Source organism: Cygnus atratus, chromosome 1 (genome assembly GCF_013377495.2).
Source record: "Cygnus atratus isolate AKBS03 ecotype Queensland, Australia chromosome 1, CAtr_DNAZoo_HiC_assembly, whole genome shotgun sequence".
Taxonomy (NCBI): domain Eukaryota; kingdom Metazoa; phylum Chordata; class Aves; order Anseriformes; family Anatidae; genus Cygnus; species Cygnus atratus.
In genome coordinates this window covers 164,800,314-164,819,220 of record NC_066362.1, presented here as the reverse complement: position 1 = coordinate 164,819,220, position 18,907 = coordinate 164,800,314, and the positions used below count along the sequence as shown (strand labels likewise).

Here is an 18,907-nt window from a genome sequence, read left to right as displayed (position 1 = left end):
AGACTTAGTGAGTTGGCAGGTGGACAGAAAACCCATTAAATTGACACAGGACTGGGCAAACACATTTCATGATAGTACTGTTAACCCAGAAGATACAGAAATACAACAATATTTGAGGCACCCAATTCCAGTACAATTTTCAGTGTGAGGTAGCAGAATCTGTAGCAGTTTTAAGGGCATTTTCTAAATAGCTAACCTTCCAGCTTCTGGTTTTCTTTCTCCATTCGAAGCAATAGAATTTGTTGATGGATGGCTTTTCTCCACAGACTTTGTAGCTCTTCTGAGTTTTTCTTCTCTCCAATTTTATCTGTACCATCCTCATTTTGCAATGCTAAAATAAGAGGGTCCTCCTCCAAGGGTGGAGCAAGAGGGGATAATGGTAACAATTCACTTCCGTCGTGACCATCTGCAAAGAATCAGAAGGCTATTACAGGAAAATCAGATTGTTTGACATACCATGAAAATTTATGTCAGGGCAGAACGAAAATAGCTGTCTTTCATGTTCACCAGTAAGACATTGATTCCAAAGACAGAAAAAGAGGCATTTCAACGGTAGAGATTTTTTTTTCTTTTTTCAAATAAAGTGTTAGGGTTACCCAGTATTTCAACACCTTCCCCTGCTAGTTTCTTTTAAAGTTACAAAGAGACATTTATCCATAAAGTCTCCTTTACTGCTGAACTTGTTTACTGCTGTGATTTAGCACAGGCTCTGTAATAGAAGCAATTTACTCTATCTGCTAAGCTGCAGTATAGATTTACTGTACTGTATGGTCACTAAATATAAAGAGTCTGTAAATTCTGCCAACAGGACTACATCACAGATTTCAGGTTTCTACATTAAATGACCTAAAACTATATGAATTATTAGCACACTCAACAGGTGCTATGTGCAGTACAAGGACAAAGCAGAAAAATTACCATTTTCTGCCAACGCTGCTATTATGTAAGCAGGCTAGAGCAAAAATTTGCTAGCTGTTAAAGAGGATATCTTTGTCTGCAAGAGGCAGTTCTTAGTTCCTTGCTACCAGGGCAGACAGGGCAGGCTGCAATCTGTTTCATTTCTGATGACAGAATCCTCTGTTCAAAGCAACCAAAATCAAAATTCATCTGAGCTCAACTTCTTCCTACTGAGGCTCTACCAAAAGCATTGCATCAAACTGACCCCCTTTTTCCTTTTATATCTTCACATATTGCAGTACAAACTATTCAGTAAAAACTGTTTGTTTATTTAAAAGACCACACAAACCTGGACGCTGCATTTTCGAAGGAGATTTGTTCATAGGTGAAGCTACCCGCAAGAATATTCTCTGCCGCCAGGAGATGCGGCGAGGTGTGAGCGTGGCCCCCACAGCATTTAGAGATTCGCTGCTGCAGACAGTTGATGTTCTTTTCTTTCCCTCACCATCACTGAAGGAAAAAGGAAGCAGATTGGGTGATCAAAGCAAGTCATCTTTGGAGGAAAAAAAAAAAAAAAGAGAAAAGAAACAAACAAACAAAAGGTCTTTATTAAAACTGTCTAATGTACAACAAAACCTGCAGAAGCATTTGCTGGAAAGCTTTACAAGGTAGAGTGCTGTGTGGCAGTTTCACCTTGAATACAGAAGTATCCAACTGTTTTCTTGTAGCACACCTTCCTTGCTGGCTTTACATATTACACACAACCACGAGCTTTTTGGGAAGACACCATCAAATATTGGGAGATTTGTCTGCAACTTCATCTTCATCGCTGGTATAACTGCTGTATCCAACAGCAGCTGCAGTCAAACCTTCAGCCTGTGAAGAACTTCCATGTTACAGAACAATGTCCCTAAAAACAGTTAGATGAAAGGAAGCCCGGTAAGTTGGGTGTTTGCTATGCTTTTAGTGGTATGTCAGTCGCACATGACCAGAGTTTTCCAGCTGCAGCCAGTCTCTCCACATTGGGCTTACACAAAAGGAGAGACCTGCAATGGAGGCGTGACCATGTCTTCTTGAAATTTCAGCTAAACCATCCCAAGCAGCACGTTTCACATTGAATACTCTGTGCTGAATGATAACTTACGTAGCTAGGACAGGCCTTCCTGGTGGATCAAAGCTGTCCCTATGCTAGTGATCTACAACAGCTCCTGGATGTCCATAAGCCTCAGCGAGCAAACTGAACTCACTATTACACACAGGTACTAGACCCCATTTCCACGTCTTAGCAGAGAAATAATTGTGTCCTCAAGCTCACGTGCCCAGACTGAAGCAAGCGTCCCCGCTTTCCCCTAAAAACATCCAGGGCTGACAGCCCATAGAGGTAACATAACAGATAGTCCAAATTATTTGCTATTCCTGATACAGTTTCTGTAATGCTTCAGTTCCCTACCCTTGATCCTATTGGTGGGTGGTCTCAGTTGAGCCCCATGTTGTACCAACCAAAAGAGCAACAGAAAACCTAGTGGGAATCTTCCTGAGCTAACTTTTACAGAGTCTGGGAGGGTGAAGGCGGGAGGAAGGAACCCCTGTTTGTGCTGTCAAAGTAGTGACTACTAAACCAAGTTTGAATCTAGAGCTGCTGTTTTCAAAAGGTATTTCAGTCCAACAATTCCTGGAAATGTATTTGTTTGGATATATTAACCAGAACAACTCATGTTATTTATAAATAACTAATGAAACTACTACTCGCTATTTCAAGTCCTACAGATTATCTGTTAGAACACAAAAACTAAGTCATTCCAGGGCTTAAAACAGAAGTTATGCAACAAGGGAATGAAAACTTGATTTCTGCTGCCATGTACAGAAATCTACACATGGCTAGTGTACCCCCTAAACAGACAGTTTTGGGAATAGCATTTAACTTACAGTAGTAAAATTTACAGGAAAGTCTGAATAAGAGGTTAGCTATTTTAGGCTACAGAACTAAGCTGTTTAAGTCATTCAAGTTCCAGAATTTACAGTGGAATGGATTAGTCATTATGTGCTACCTCACAAAGTGTGCAAATCATACCACTCTTAGGCCTTATATTTCTATTGTTACACCATCCCTACCAAAATTCCCCTGGCATTTTGAGCAAGTACCATTAAATCGTCTCCTCTTTCAAAGAGCTGTCTGATGAGTGATTAGAGGAAATTTTTTGAAAGTCTCATGCACACCCTTTGCCATATTCAACAAAGGGCAAGGAGCACCAGTGAAAACACCAAAATTTAAGAAACAGAAGATAAAAAGAGAGCAAAGTTTCCTTAGTGATATTTTGAAAGTAAGAAAGAAAAAGAAAAGTCATAGCTTAATATAAGATCTGAAGGTATGAAACAATAAAGAATAAAATCAGGATGAAGTCAGAATAAAATGGTAATATCACCTATCCTGTGATGAAGTGGTTCAGAAAGGTGGTGCAAAAACCTTGTGAGTTAACTTGGTTACACATTTCCCAACTTGAAAACAGGAGTTGCATAATACTTATCCCTAGATTTTCCTATCTCCCATACTTAAATTTAATTGGCTGGCTTCACTCTTGATCAAATTTGCAAGAAATTAGGTTACTTCAGGTTTTAAGGTAGCTGTGGATTTTAAAACACAGGCAGGTAAGTGCTCTGCTCAGACAGGCCAGCAACAGCTCTGTGAGTACTTCGAAATGGGGGTGGGAGGGTATATCTATCTGAGCATTCATTACCAGCTCCCTGCAAAATGTAGAGGTTTATTAATGCGAGCAGAGAGACTAAAAGCAAGGGCAGCTCCAAAACAATGACATCAACAACAAAATCTTAAATGGAGTTCAATCATTGCTACCAGAAAGCAGAGCAGAGTTTTCACTGCCTCGCAGTGCGGGGAAAGAGAGACACTTTCACAACCTTCCTGTCAGGGCAGTGATACTCAACCTCAAATACTCACAGGGAAAACTCTTAAGAAAAGGCCATAAAGTCCCTGTTCTGACAACATACAGGGTTAAATATCTACATGGGACACATTTCACAGGGTTATCTAGCAGAAATAATCCAACCATTAATTCCAGTTTTTAATGACATTTTCCTCAACCTCAGACTCAAGAAATTGTATAACTGCTGTGTAAACTATGGATCATAGAGCCTAGACACCAGGGCAAGGCAGAGGATGGATATTTCTTTGGTTATGCACTGATATAGGCACCAACAAGAAGGGAAAGAAAAAAAACTCAACTACATTCTACAAATAGTTACTGTCCTACTGCAAGCTACCCACAACTGACCAAGTTTAAATGCATCAGAGTTGAATTACCACAAATGAAGAGATGACAGTATATAAAATTTTAATGAACTACAGAAGAGATGTTTAAGAACTGAACTGCAAACTAGGACATGATTTGCAAGAGTGGATTTTTTTTTTTGAAGTAAATGACAAGTAGATTATGGTACAGCTTCTACATAAAATATTTCAGCTTGATAAAACAGACATATGAAAGGCCAAGCCAAATAATTCAAGAAAATTCCCAGAAAAAAAAATATTTACTTACATAAGTAACTTTACTTTACTTTACATACTGTTTATGTTTAAATCACTTGACATACCTCTGACATGGAGTTTTGGAAAATGACAACACGGTAGTACTCTACATTTAAGACAAATGCATCACAGTTCAGTCTGAAGAACAGTAGTTCTCCCTCCATAAGATTACTTAGCCTATCTACTGACCAAACACAGAAACCAAAATGCATAAGTTGGCTTGTATCTTATAAAAATTGAAAAGCTATAAATTCAACATAATGTCTCAAACATTTTAGTTTTTACTTTCATCCTTAAGCAGCCACAGGTGATAACCCAAATACTCAGGACTGAGAGTATAGATCATCTATGAGTTGCAGTTATCTGAGATAAAAATGCAATTTCACCAATGCATCCTCCCATTCACTATTCTATCAGATAATGCACTGTATAAAGATGAGACAGCTAGGTTGAAAAAAAAATTTGAAAAACAAAAAAAAAGTTATTCTTATTGCAAACATGCTTACTGCTTGGTTTCAATTACCCAAATCTCTTCCCAAAACTTTTCTTTGAAGTGCTCCCACGGACTGGTAAATCAAAAAAATAAAAAGATACCCCAATACACATGAATTCATTACGCAAAACTTACCTGAATTATTTTGCATTTGAATCCATGTAAGCCAACTATCTCAAGAATAAAATACTGTTGCTGCTCTTGCCAAAGTTTTCCCTATTTGCTTTCATTTCAAATTCTGATTTTGATTGCCCTAGGTAACGACTGATTCAACTCAACCAAATCTGCAACTTGGAGGCTAACATGGTACAAAATCCCCCAGATCAAGTACAAAAAGGCAAGTAATATTTCAGTTCCTAGACTTCAGATGACAAAAGCCTATATGTAAGCCGAAAACACAGAGTATTCCTCCCTTCAGAGAAGAAGAAAAACTAATTCCAATCAGTTTACACCTCTCTATTGGTTCTCGCTCCCGTCATTTATCTTAACTCTGAATAATTACTTTTTGCTATTTTGCTTATTCTGAAGTATTTTGCTTTCTGCATGAGGAAAGAAGCTGTTTTGAAAAGGCAATCTGCTCAAATTTAAGTGTCAATAAGTCAACTTAAATTACCATTGTATAACAATGCAAAGAATAGAGAAACTGAGTGCAAGTCAAGCCTATGCTGGAAGGTTGTCCCATTCTTAAAAAATGGTGCTTTTATTTTTCTATTAAAAACAAACAAGCAAACAACAAAAAGATTCTTCCAATGGCCTGTCTTTCAAGAGTAACAAAAGCCAGAAGGAGGACAAAAGCCAGAAATTACAGAAATATAAGTTTAAAAGCAGATTATGCTCACAAATTCATATTTGTTTACCTCCATGTAGACAAGATTTTTTAAAAAAGATCCCTGAGCTTGCTTATGTTCAATCTTAAATACTGCACATTTGTCAAAATTAAAAAAAAATGTGTGCACCATTTCCATTCTAGACTTCTCTCTAGACAAATGAATCGACACTGCAGTAAAGACATTCTGAAGGCACCTATTAATATTGTGTTAGCACCCAACTTTACTATAGTGTTCATTCCTTACAGCAGGAAACATCTCTCTTGTACATAAAGCATTATAGCAGTGATTATTAGAATTAAGAACAAAAATCTCACCATGCTCACAAACACAACAAAAAAGATATGTCTTTTCCCACCGTGAAATTCTCTGGAGAATGTGTTTTTTTTTCCTCCTGTCTTTAGGTGTCTCCCATTAGAGAGACATTTAAACAATAACCATTTAAATCTTAGCCAACTGGGGCTTGTTCTTTAATGAAGGTCAAGAGACACTTAGACTGTGATTCATCCTTTCTAAATGGAGAATTTCCCAGTGACTGGCACAAGTGACTGTATTAGTACTCAGAAAGAAAGGTAGATATATAGGCAGGGTCAGCTCTGTAAACGTCAGAATAATACAAGATGATCAAATTAGGATGAAAGCAATTGTGCCACAGAAATGTTTACTTCTCTCAGTTGCTTAGCTGAGATGGAGATCTCTACAGTCAGGCAAGAGCCACTGTGCCCCATATCTCCAATACCCTAGTAGCAGTTTCCCCTACTATCAGTTTCTGAGTTTGTGACCATATGCTTAATGTGATGCTAATGTGCATTGGAATTATCTTCTCTAGAGCAGCCAATACATAGAGACAAAAATATAATAAGCAGAGATGCTTTTTAACACCCTACTCCCCAGCTTACCCTGACTTGATGCTATTTGCATAAACCCATCTGACCGCTACAAATCAAACATCTTTTTAAAATGAATTCTGACTGAAACTGGCTCTGCTCCTGCACATTGAAGTTCACCAGAACACCAAGAAAAGCTGCCTGCTGTAGTATGTGTTACCTCAAAGCTACGCAATATGGGAAATCAGATTGTCAAGAATTTTCCTCCAGTGCAACATGGATAGGATACACTTCATGAACGTATAGTCACTGTGATTATTCTTTGAGAGGAAAATGCATTAAAGTTTTAATTAGGGCTCCTAACACCTTACCGTTCTTCATCTTGTAGTGGCTGCCACACTCTATTCCAACTTACAGTCACACAAGAACAGTAGGAACACCTCATGTTGAGCCTGATACTCTGTCAGGATAGCAGACAGCCCTCTCAGCAGAACAGAGCCAAAGGAGAAAAAGAACGCCATGAAAGATTTGAACTTCCTCTCATGCACAGACCTGATGGAATGACAAGGTACTTTCATCAACACATTTGCAAGCTAAATCGGGGAAAATTTAAAGAGATGAACAAACATGAGTTGGAAAATATGTCATTTTCCATCAGCCAATTAAAATAACAATTGGATTACCTGAGTCACACCATATGGGGATTATTTGTTCACCATGTTTTTTTGGATGTATTTTTCACATACACTTCACTAAAATAAACCCAACTAGTTGCCAGGGCTTTGCCCTTGGCTACTGCAATTTCCTTATCACAACAGTTTAGAGGCCCAGTTGCTCCCAGCAAGATCCATAACTGATGAGATGCCATTTTCACAGTTTTTACACAAATTCAAGATTAAATGTTTTCAGAAACCTGCATACTACAAAACTTAGGCAGAATTTCCTGTGGAAATTACTTCTAACTTGAAGATCTCCCCATCTTGCTGTTCAAAACACTTATAATAAAACTTAATACCTTCACTAGCACGCATAGCCAAAACCAGGAAAAGTAGTACCTCAGACACTTCATCTTGGAACTACCTGGCATTAAGTACAGTCTTAGTCAATACCTACATTCCCCAAATTCAGAACACTATGTTTAATGGGTTCAGCTGCCCATGAAAAGTGATCCAGGAGTTGGTTCAGCTTGAACCAAGACTGCTAACTGAAAGGACCACAGAAACAAAGTTGGACTAGAACACAAAAAAGTGGTTAAGGTAGTCTGTAAGAGGTTATATTTCCACCCGTATCTCTGCACACCCCAGTGTGCAACCATTAGTTGTCTTTATTTCTAATATAACGACTCACTTACTTGCTGCTTGGTCTAGTATTACTTCAGTCTAGTAAGGAAAGGAAAATCTAGGCATCTGATTCACTTACATAGTGACTATTACTGGATACAAGGTTTAGAATAGGTGATATTAATGGCCTACTTTTAGTGGATGAGATGACAATTTCTCCTCTCAAATTTCAAATATATACACTGCTTACTGCTTATTCATTTGTGCTTGGGTAGGGTCAGTTAGAAAGTTATTGCATCTTCAAAGCTGTGAAACATTTCTAAGGTTGATCTTGAAATTCCTCTCAAAAATAAGGAATGATTGATTTATATTACCTCAATATTAGAAGGGGAATCTAGGTAATTTACCATTTACTTTTTAAAAGCTGTGGAATTCGGGGCATGAGGGAAGTGGGCAAGGGTCCTGACACAAAGGCTACATGGTCACCTTCCTGTAAGGACGTCTCACCTTATTGCACTTGCACGCCAGCTTATTCTGCTGGAAAGACTTTTACTGTAGAATTTTCTGACTATGTGTTTCATAGTCATTTCCACATTAGAGTTTTTGTGTGCATGTTGTACATTAGTTAGAGCTTAGAGGCTGGGAAGAGACACTTTAAATGTCAGTAAAATCAAGGCAGGATATGGTGTGCTTTTAGGGATGACATACCTTGTATTTAGTTACTCTAACCTATATACTATTAGAGACGACTAACCCAAACTGTACCTTAAAGCCACCTTTAAATCAACTGCCTGTCACATTAATTTGTGCATTTACTTAATTTCTTATGGTCTATCCTAAAATGGAGATGACATAATGACGTGAGCAAGTTTAATGAAACTGCATTCCACAAGGTAAAAAAAAAAAATTAAAAAGTCTTTAGGCACCCCTAAAGAAGTTCCACACACATCTGAGAACTGAAATCCCCATGTAGTAGAGTCCTGACACACCTGAAAACAAGATTTCGTTATCATCTGTTTGCGTTACAAATGCAAACTATTGTTACTTTTCTTCAGAGATGAAGAGTAGCAGAAACCTCAGAATAGTTCTGTGTACAAGGCCAGACTGAAGTTGTCATTGACAGAAGAGAAACAGAGAGGCTTGCAACTGGTAAAAAAAAAAAAATAAAAAATCATGAAGTTCAAAACAAGGTCCATCGTGAATAAGGAGGAGCCATACTTCAGATGAATAACCCATAAGCGGTTTCCTCAAGCACTCTCCTGAAGAAGAGCTTATTCTTATATTAAAAAGTATAACTTCCATCCAGATACTCAGTCTTTAATGCTGATGTCAGAAAAGCCCTTCTTGCATCTTGGCTTCTTCCCCACTCATCTTTAATTGGAAGTCACTTGGCAATTCCCTCTGAACATCTCATAGCTAGTATCACTCAGCTAACTTGGCATTTCCCCTTCCCTGTGTACAGACATGCCACATTAGTACTGTAGTCTTCTCACTTTGCTCTTCTCTCATTTTCATATGCCAACAATCACAGCAACAACATGCATTCAGCACAGAAAGCATCACAGTGGCATAACACTCTTGAAAAACTCTGCATTTCAAGCAACAAACCAATGCAGCAGATATGAAACACTGCAACAGAAATAGGACGCAGTTACTAGATGTCAGCAGACAAGCCTCTATTTTTAACAGGCTTTTTTGGCCAAAAGCCTGTTCGGTGATTTGCATCAAGTATTTAGAAAGTCTGTTAGAAATGCAGGAGCTCAAGGCAGGATGGGAGAGATCCCATGTGTGGCATTGCACTGGGAAACGTGTTGTTAAGTTGGTGGCATTGAAGAACTAGTCAGGAGACAATGCTCTCACCTCTTGGAGAGGTCATTTTCAGAGTGCTGGAGTAACCTTCCTGAGCCCTGGTAAAGGGTTTTCAAGAAAGAAGGGGCAGAGACAGAGGAAGGGAGACCAGGTGATGTAGATTCACTCTCACTGAAAAAGCGTCGAACCCCAACAATTGGGCTGTGCAGGCAATAAGAGAACATAGATGTGTCAGCACGGAATCAGATACAACAAAATATCCCAATTAAACATACTGACGAAGCAGCTCATTTTGGCTTACAGTAACTCAATTTTCCAGAAGATAGAGTATACCAAATGCACTACTGGACAGTTTCCCTGATAAACATTGATTTTATTGTTATGGTTGATTTCTCTTAAGAATTATTTTGATGACATTTAAGAACAGACAGATGACCATAATTTTTGGCCTTATTTATTCTCAAAGCAAATTCAGAAAGACTTTCTGAAATGATAAAAAAAAAAATCCTTAGAAACTTGCTTCCAATAACATAGACCACCTTGTTGCTTTTTTTCCCCTTGTTTCTTGCTTTTAAAAATAATTAAAGTGGATTCCTAGAACACATTATACAAAGTAGAGATTATTTAAATGCACTATTTTGGAATTATTTTCTGATTTTATTTGTTGAGTATTTTAATCAAGGAAGACAGTCCTACTATATGTTTAAACATTACTTAGAGAAAATCTGTGCTGGGGGGACATTAAAGTCAATTCAGTTTCCTCTACTTAACATTTTTGATAATCCCCAATAGGAAAGGGGAGACTGCAAATCCCAGCCAAGAACCAAGTTGTTACAAAGCTGTTTTGACTGAAAATCTGCTGATGATGTGAATTAATCAACGACTTCTTTAAAGTTATTACAAAGAAGTGAAGTCAGCAAGTCCTTCAGTTTGAACTGCCAGGGCTTCCTGTTTGCATACAACATGGAAAGTGGAAAAAAAAATAACCAAAGTTTATCTCAGTAAAAAAAAAAAAAAAAAAAAAAAAAAAATAGTTCTCTCTTCAGAAACACAATGTAACAAAGTTACTTCAAAGCTGGTTTCTTACCCTTCACCCCCCATAAGAATAAAATTCTTTGTCTTTCTCTACAAGCCAGCATGGCATTCATACTCATATTTTAATGTAGACACCAAGCACGTGATACATTATTTAAAGCCATATTTAGAAAGAGTCATCAAGAAGCATAAGTTGCAGCCATGAACTGCACCAGATGATTAGTTTGGAGAAAGTGCTTCTCCAGCACAGAAAATTCATCCTGAGACTTGTAAAGGTTTTGCAGTTTGCTCGGTGACTTACTACAGACAGGCAGGATGCAGACAAAGTTAAGCACATCCAAGCAGGTCCACAGTGAACTATGGGGACCTCTCCTGACCAAGCTATGCCACGCTCCTGACGTAGTCGTATCCCACATGACATTTAGTTGGAGAGCCTCCAAATGGGAAGGGAAAAGGAGTTACAGAGGGAAACTCCTGAGAAAAGCAAACAGTGAAATCACATGCCTCACAGTTCACAGTAGGAGTTTAATCCTTAAGTCGTTTTTTGAGACTCTTCAGTAGTTTTAATTCTGGGCATACTCTCCAGGAGCCTGGCGAACACAGCAGCTGACATTGGAAGCTGATAGTGCTTTTTTTCATCCCAGTGCAAACCCTCAGGCTACTGTCTCTGCAGTTAGAAGTGGTAGGGATCTCTTCTCTGAAAGGCCTGACAGCCTCCAAAAGGCACAGCCAAAAAGACTCATCTCAAAGTTGGCCAATAAACAACCAACCAACTTGGCATCCAGCCTGCTGATCAATTCGATGGATTGTTGCTTCCCCTCTACCACTAATTTGGGGATTAGCGAGTTACTGCAAAGCACCAAACTACTCGGAGGTGGAGAAGACAGGTTGAAAAAAAAAATAAACGCAGAGCAGTGCAGAAACAGAATACATAGTAAGTTAGTGTACTGAAATGTCAGGTGGGAAGAGGCCCGTGGCATGTCAAGCCCCGACTCACCTCGGCGGCTCGACGCAGCTCTGCCGCAGGAGCGGGGACCGGGCACTCTGGGACCTCCCGTTCTGGAAGGTTATCCTCCGCCGGGCGCTGGAGGGCGGGTGGCTGAAGGTGTGTGCGCGCCTCCTGAACTGGGGGGAGTCTGAGTCCTCTTCAGGAAACGGCTGCCAGGCCGAGGACACGGGTGATGCCGGAGGAGTGGCCGGTGGAGAATCACTCGGTGAAGCGTCCTGGAAGGAAGTCCTGGACGAGTGAGGCCTGAAAGAGCTCGCCTAACCCCGCCAGCCCTGCGCCGCATCGGGGCACCAAAGCCTCTCCTCCCTCTTGGTCACGGCCTATTGTATGCTAATTATCACCCAAAGCAGACATCCTCTGATAACTTACGCTAAGACAGCAGCATCCTTCTTGGGAAAAAAAAATAACGGAAAGGAGGAATAAAAATTTCTATACAATACAAAAACATACTAATTACTCTGGCATCCTCTTACAAAGATCAGCATTCCAGCTACCAGACTTCTGGCTCTTTCGGGAGAACACAGGGACTGAAAAGACTAGGGAAACTGCTTTTAGCTAGTTTCCTCGACATATCACGAGCATGCTTCCTGTACCGTCAAAGCGATATCCTGGAAAAGAGGCTGTTATTACACAGCCAGTTTGTGAGTAACTGTGGCAGGAAAACCATAACAGAATCTCCATCTCCTGGGAAAAACAGCAACCAATCCTCACATGATGTAAGAGGAAAAACATTGAAAACAGGAAATAAAATGAAAGTGAACAGGATTCCGCCCCCTTGCCACTGTAAAGCATGCCCAACAGCTGGTTTTAGGTCAATATTTTAACTTCCCTAAAGCAACTATTACTTACAGAAAGGATTCTTCACCTTCAGAGCATTTCCTTTTATTGAGATAGGACCATTTTCAATTGCTTCAGCAAAACAAGGTAGAAGCTGACCAGAAGCACTTTGCTTTTTGTAAAAGCAAGGGAAATGTACAAGAAAACAAAACAAAATAAAACAAAGAAAAAAAAAGCCAATGGACTGGCAATCAAACAATAGATTGAAGCTGAAGCTCCAAGTCAACATATATTCCAGCTTTTCTACAACCTCCGCCTCTCAGTGGAAACTCTTATTTGAGTTTTGTAAATTGATGTGCTTTGTGCTACTTCCTTCAAACTGAAAAGAGGCATATTTATGCTTCATTACCACCCATGCATGAACGCGTGCCAATTTTAACTAAGTTCCTTACGTACTTTGTCAGAAGCAAGGCTGTTGCAGCGCTCAAAGCTGTCCACACTTCCCAGGCGGCCTCTCATTCTGTTGGCTCCCTACATGAAAAAAAAGTGAATAATTTAATCCAAGCTTTTTCTCCTTTTTCCAAAGGTTAAACAAAGATGACAACAGCTGTGCAGGTGAACACAGGACAGTTCAGGCATGCAATACATTTGACAGAAGACCACACGTAATAGGGCAAGCACTCGATTTTGCAAGCAGTAATCTTTAGCTGGCAGAACTGTATCTTCTCCCCCCACTCCCAGGAGTTTTAACCCTACAGCTCTTGTCTTAAGCAACCGAGTATTTCTTCATCCATTTGAGGCAAAATAGCTGAGTTGGCTTAAACAGTCAAGTCAGAAAATCTCCAGACTTCCATACTGTGCCTGCACTGCAGCTATCAGATGCACTTGATATGCTACAATTGCAGAGATCTCACTACATATCCAGAGATTTCAGACAAATTAAGTCCACCGGGGCAAAAGTAAAGAAAGCACTGAAACTGAGACAAGTGCTCTTTTGCTGCAAGTCCAACTAAATAAGGTTGGATCCAAGCAAACCTTTTCAATGACAATGCTGAGCCAAAATTGATAGTGCTAGTAGATCTTTGCCAAACCTGTTCAGAGTCATCTGGTTTCACAGAAAGAGGTGATAGATTAGCAATGCTTTTTAATACCTTCAGCCTCTGTCTTTAACTCCCACAAAACACGGGTGACATATGCTGCTGGGCATTACCAACTGCTGAAGTAAGTTGTTTTCAATACTTTAACAGGGAGAAAAAAATAGGGGTTTTAGGAAAACTATAGATAGACCAAGGGCTCTTCTTGGTATACTTGCAACTAGAGGGCAGAGTTTTATCAACATCAGCAACATTTATGTAGCCTACTTTTTCCTGGTGAGGTTTATTTTCATTTTCAAGACTTGCAGTGCCCCTTAAGTACATTATCCCATTTAAGCTCATTACCAATGAATACTCTGCCTGAAGAATCTCTTCACTGACGCTCTCACAATAAAACAAAGGGTAACCCAGAAGTTTCTTACTAGCTTTAAAAACACATGCTTTTGGCAACGTAAGAAAGGCTTTTTGATTCAGAAAAACACAAAGGTTAGTGCAACATGGGCTAGTAGAAACGTGTTCAGGAGGTCAAACAGAGGTAATGTTTGTTTTTTTCTGAGGTATCTCGTTAGAAAACCACAGCCTGTTTCCAGTTCAAACCTGACAAAAATAAGACCATTCCAGCAAAAACAAACAAGTGAAAAAGTGACATTCCTGTGGGAGTAAGAAGCCAGAGCACAAAACCCAGCATGTTTCCCTATGGTCAGCAGTGAGCAGCTACTTGTTCAAGTAGCTTAAAATGTCACTTGATGTTATTTATCTAGCTAGAAAGCCATCCCCATTTAAAGTGCTCCTAGATACCTGGTTACTGCATACTTACATTGCTAAGATTGAGGCTGTTTAAGTCTCCCCCCACATTTGCTGACTTTTATTTAAATCTTTATTTTTTTTATATGCAGTAAGATGCTGTATGCCAATTTTATAAAATATATTTCTTTCCTAGAATCTTTGTTACTATTTATACTTTAAAAATAAAGGTGTTAAGTCACGCACAATTTGCATTCCCTTACATTAATGCCATGCAATTTGCAGCTGACTTAAGGGCAAGGACCACTACACCACAGGGTATTTGGTGCCTAAATACCTTTAGAAATTAACCATGATCTATTAGGCTTGTTATAGTAGTCTGTTGAAGAGTAAGAATTATCAAAACAGTCATTGTACAACACATGCATGCACATATCACTCAGAATGCACACAGTGCATGTACAGTAACGCTGTATAGAAACAATCATATATACCTGATCTAACCAAATTAATAGTGTCTGATCTGCACTGTAAATTATTTTTCTAGTTCTTCTATTGTGTAACCTTTAAATAAATCTGCAGTGATGATCCCTGTGTGCATCATGATTCACTGCAATATACTGCTGTTCCTGATCTCTAGCAAAAGATGAGACAATCTTTCTCACTGCAGCAAGTTTGCTTCATAAACGGGCAAACTTAAAACAGCCCTAGTGCAGATTTGGGTGTCCCCTTAAACTAGATCACAGACTAAGTAGAACCTTGTACTGTAACATGTAGCATGGCTCAGAGATCCTGTGAGTGAGAAAGGAACAAACTATACCAAAAACAACAGATAAGCTGTCTCCCTTTAGAGAGACTTCAACTTAAGCAGTGAATTTCTTCTAAATGATTTTTCCTTCACATAATCACAGAACTGTGTCCATATACAGCAGGGCTGCTTTACTGGGATGCTCCCAGTGACGTTCAACTTTTCCACAATGACTGCAGGGTTAGTGCCCCACCATCAGAGCTAGATCACCTTCCAGTCACATGTCCTTTAGACATGGAAAGGAAATCAGACTCAGTAGAAGCATGACTTTAGCTGTCACCATTCGATGATATTTCAGACTGCTGAAATTATCCGTATCTTCTGACCAACATCTCTTATTTGCTCCCTCTCCATACTCAAATCAAGTTCCCAGTGTGCAAAATTTGCCACCAAAAGTAAGCCAGGTTTGACCAGGTGAGCTTTAGCCCTAGGTGAAATTCACCCTTAACCTTAAGTACAAGCTGTTCTAAGGATTGTCCCTGGCAAATAGTGTTTTGCCTCTTTTACAGGGAACATCTGTGGCATCTCGAGATTGCAGGTTACTTTATGACATGCCCATACAAGCTGCAGGAAAAGTGCAACTTAAGCCTTGATTTAACACGGTATTTTTAAAATTACTAGCGGAAGCTTAACTTCACTGCTTGAACTATAGTTGAACATTGTCATTTAATATCACAGCTCATTGCACCTTCTCTGTAACACCATACAGGATCCCAGGCACCCAGCCTTCTTTAGTTACTCCTCTATAAGCCTCTTCTCTGTTTTTAGGTTTCTCCCTCCTAAGCAAGGGACAATAAGCAAAATCTGAAATTCAGATTTCTTCTTTAAAAGGCTAATTAATATGAGATATTCCCAGCAATTATCCACACCGCACCTAGTTAGCAGCACTGATAAGAGGAGCAACTCACTTTTTTTTTTTTAAAGATACTGTGTTTTTTTTCCTGCAGAAGGACTACTTTGCTACTACTGTACAAAAATTGTTAATGACCAACATGAGCTTTTAGATATAAGAGGCAATGTTAATTCTCAGAACAACAAAAATCTCCAGTTTATGTAAAGACATTTATTCGCTTTCAAAAATAGTTAATATATCCCTTTATGGGATCATAAAACCATCCTGAGTAATTTTTTTTTTTCTGAAGCAAAACATCTGATAATGCTCAGCTAATTCACTTGCCACATACAATGAATGCTCATTTTTCAGAAAGTTGCATTTTTCCTCTGTGTGTGTGTGTGACCCTACCATAAGCTTTCTAGCATCGTTAAGGCACCATCAGTCCAGCTATAACCCTCAGATTTCAAAACAGTGATCTAGCTTCATAAAGTATTTAGACTGAGGAAGAAAAAAATCTGATAGGATTTTACTGTCAAGGATATCAGGGAGAACTGCTGACAATGAATTGTTAATCTTACCCTTGAGAAGATATTTTCCAGGGAGCTAGTCAAGGATTTCTTGGCCTTGTTTTTCAGAATGTCAAGCTTAAACCTGCCACCACTGGTGGTGTTTTCTGGAATTGCACTGTTAGAAGTAATCTGTTGAAATGAACAAGGACACTATTCAGCTTTGACAATTCTTTTTGCAATTGCAGACCTCCAAAGACTAGAGCCGCACCAAGTTACATAATAAACAACACATCCTTGGCCTTTATTAAAAAAAGAAGTAGTTAAAGGAACATTTAATCCCTTAAGACTATCGTGAAAAAGCATATCAATTTAACAACATTGTTATCCATTTCCTTTGCTAGATAAGCTTGTAGTTTAAACTGAAGCCATTGCCCTCTTCATTCTTACTTTATTCTCCGTAGGAATGGCTGTTTGAGAATAGGGGTCAGGGAGGAAGGAAAAGGAGAGAAGAAGTGGTATCCTCACACTGTAAAGAAACTGAGATCTAAAAATAATTGCTTGTCTTTTTCCCTCCATTTCTGCCCCCAAACTTTAAAAAAAAAAAAAGGGGGGGGGGGGGAAAGGGGGGGGGAAATGCCACAGTAAATCAAACCAAATCATGTCACTTTCACAGTTCTCTCTCAATTATAATACCCAGCTTCAGCTGTCCCTGATGAACTCTAGCAGAGTCCCCTCTGGTATTCAAGGTTGCATTTGAATAGGATGTGGAAGAGGGAGAGGAATAATACAAAATTCAGCTTTACCGACGGTGCTTCACCAATGTGAATGTGTGTTTTCTGCTTAGTTTCACAGAGTTGGCGTAGATGTAGGATCACAAGTTCATTTTCTTCCTGGTCATTGTCAGGCTTCATTTTCTGTCAAGAACAGCAAAGAAAACAAAAAAGTTGTCTTTCAAGTCATGATTTGCTTATTTTCATTTCCATATGTATGTATTCTTTGAAGTTAATATATTGACAGTCCAGATGCCAGAGTGCACAATTAACGTGTTGTATTACACCATAATTTGTGTGGCTTCATACTCCCAAGCAAAACAGACCAAAAACTTTCCATATGGAGAAGGTTGCAGGACAAAGAGGGAAGGAGGCCTTATGAATACACATTTTGTTTTCAAAGGTTGTCTGTCACTGTCTAAGCTTATAAATGGAATAAAGAACCCACATAAATCAAACAGGCATTCCCTTCTAGAGACCACTAGAAAACAGTGTAGCTGTTAGAAACCTAAATTATTGTGTAGTTGATCCACTTGAGTACATTTGTATACACCATTTTGCCTCAGAATTTAAGTCAAATGAGAGCTTCTGAAAATGCCCACCACCTGCCTGATACCTTCATATCTCACTCAACTCATTTCCACATCACTTTCAGGTAGGAAAAAAATATTTACAGATGAAGAATTAAGATCAGTAAAAGAAAATAAAAAAAATCTCTGGGTATGAACACAGAAAGTTTCAGCAGATTTGGAAACCAAAACTGTTCTGAAAGCAGTGTACCATACATTAGATTAGGTTGGATCATGCTATTTCAGTATGGTGTTTGGTGGAACAGTAGTGAATTCTAGATCAACATCATAACAAAACAAAACAAAAAAAATGTTTAGTTCACTTTGTCATTGTCTTCTTCAAATTTGAGACAATAACTTCCAACTTATTACCTGAACACGTTCAAAAATGTCTGCTTGCTCATTATCAGTTAGTGATGACAGATGTCTCTGGATTACTAGCTTGGCTCTTGGTGGATAAAGCCCTGAGAAGAGAAAAGAAAAGTAAAGCTTCTAGACTCCCAAATGATCTCTCAAAACACTTTTGAAAAAAAAAATATGTTAATTTACAGGTATAAACTTGCATTTAAGTTCAAAAAAGTTTGATGTATGATATTTGGATACCTGTGGTGTACTTGATACAAGATAATTCAGGTTTTGCTAAACCATATGTTTTCTTATTTCATTAGCAGTAAAAATAGAACTAACAGCAGCTAAGCAGCTGGCTCCTGAGTATAAGGTTACAGTCCCTACCCCACTGACATCTGCCATCCTAGTACCGAGAGATCACTATGACGGAAGCCTGACATCTGTATGGGACGGGAGGAAGAGAGAAACAGATCAGGGATATAACTTGAAAGATACTCATTGCACAAGATACTAAGAAGTTTTCAGAGGCTTTTAATTGAAAGTTTATATGAATTTCTAGACAAGGAAAGAACAGGGTGCAGGTCATACCAGAGAACAGAAGACATTACCTTTAAAAGCAAGAGCTGAATAAAAGCAATACGTTAAAAAATAAAATTAAAAAAAAAATTCTTATCTTTGATAAAGTCTACATTTGCTTACAGACCTTATTCTAGGAATATTAAATAAATAAATAAA

The 18,907-nt window shown here is 38.8% G+C and overlaps 1 protein-coding gene across 2 annotated transcripts in view; it reads right to left on the bottom strand.

Annotated features, from left to right (window-relative positions):
- TBC1D4 (TBC1 domain family member 4) overlaps positions 1-18,907 on the bottom strand; it is a 109,447-nt gene that overhangs the window by 17,043 nt on the left and 73,497 nt on the right. The window contains exons 6-13 of one of the 2 annotated variants that reach the window (XM_035561289.2): positions 18,197-18,288; positions 17,289-17,399; positions 16,555-16,674; positions 12,952-13,026; positions 11,707-11,933; positions 9,726-9,875; positions 1,247-1,407; positions 197-406 (exon numbers count right to left, since the gene is read on the bottom strand). In XM_035561289.2, the coding sequence (XP_035417182.1) occupies positions 197-406; positions 1,247-1,407; positions 9,726-9,875; positions 11,707-11,933; positions 12,952-13,026; positions 16,555-16,674; positions 17,289-17,399; positions 18,197-18,288 (1,146 nt within the window). The remainder of the gene's footprint in view (positions 1-196; positions 407-1,246; positions 1,408-9,725; positions 9,876-11,706; positions 11,934-12,951; positions 13,027-16,554; positions 16,675-17,288; positions 17,400-18,196; positions 18,289-18,907) is intronic. The other variant, XM_035561290.2, reaches the window with a different exon arrangement.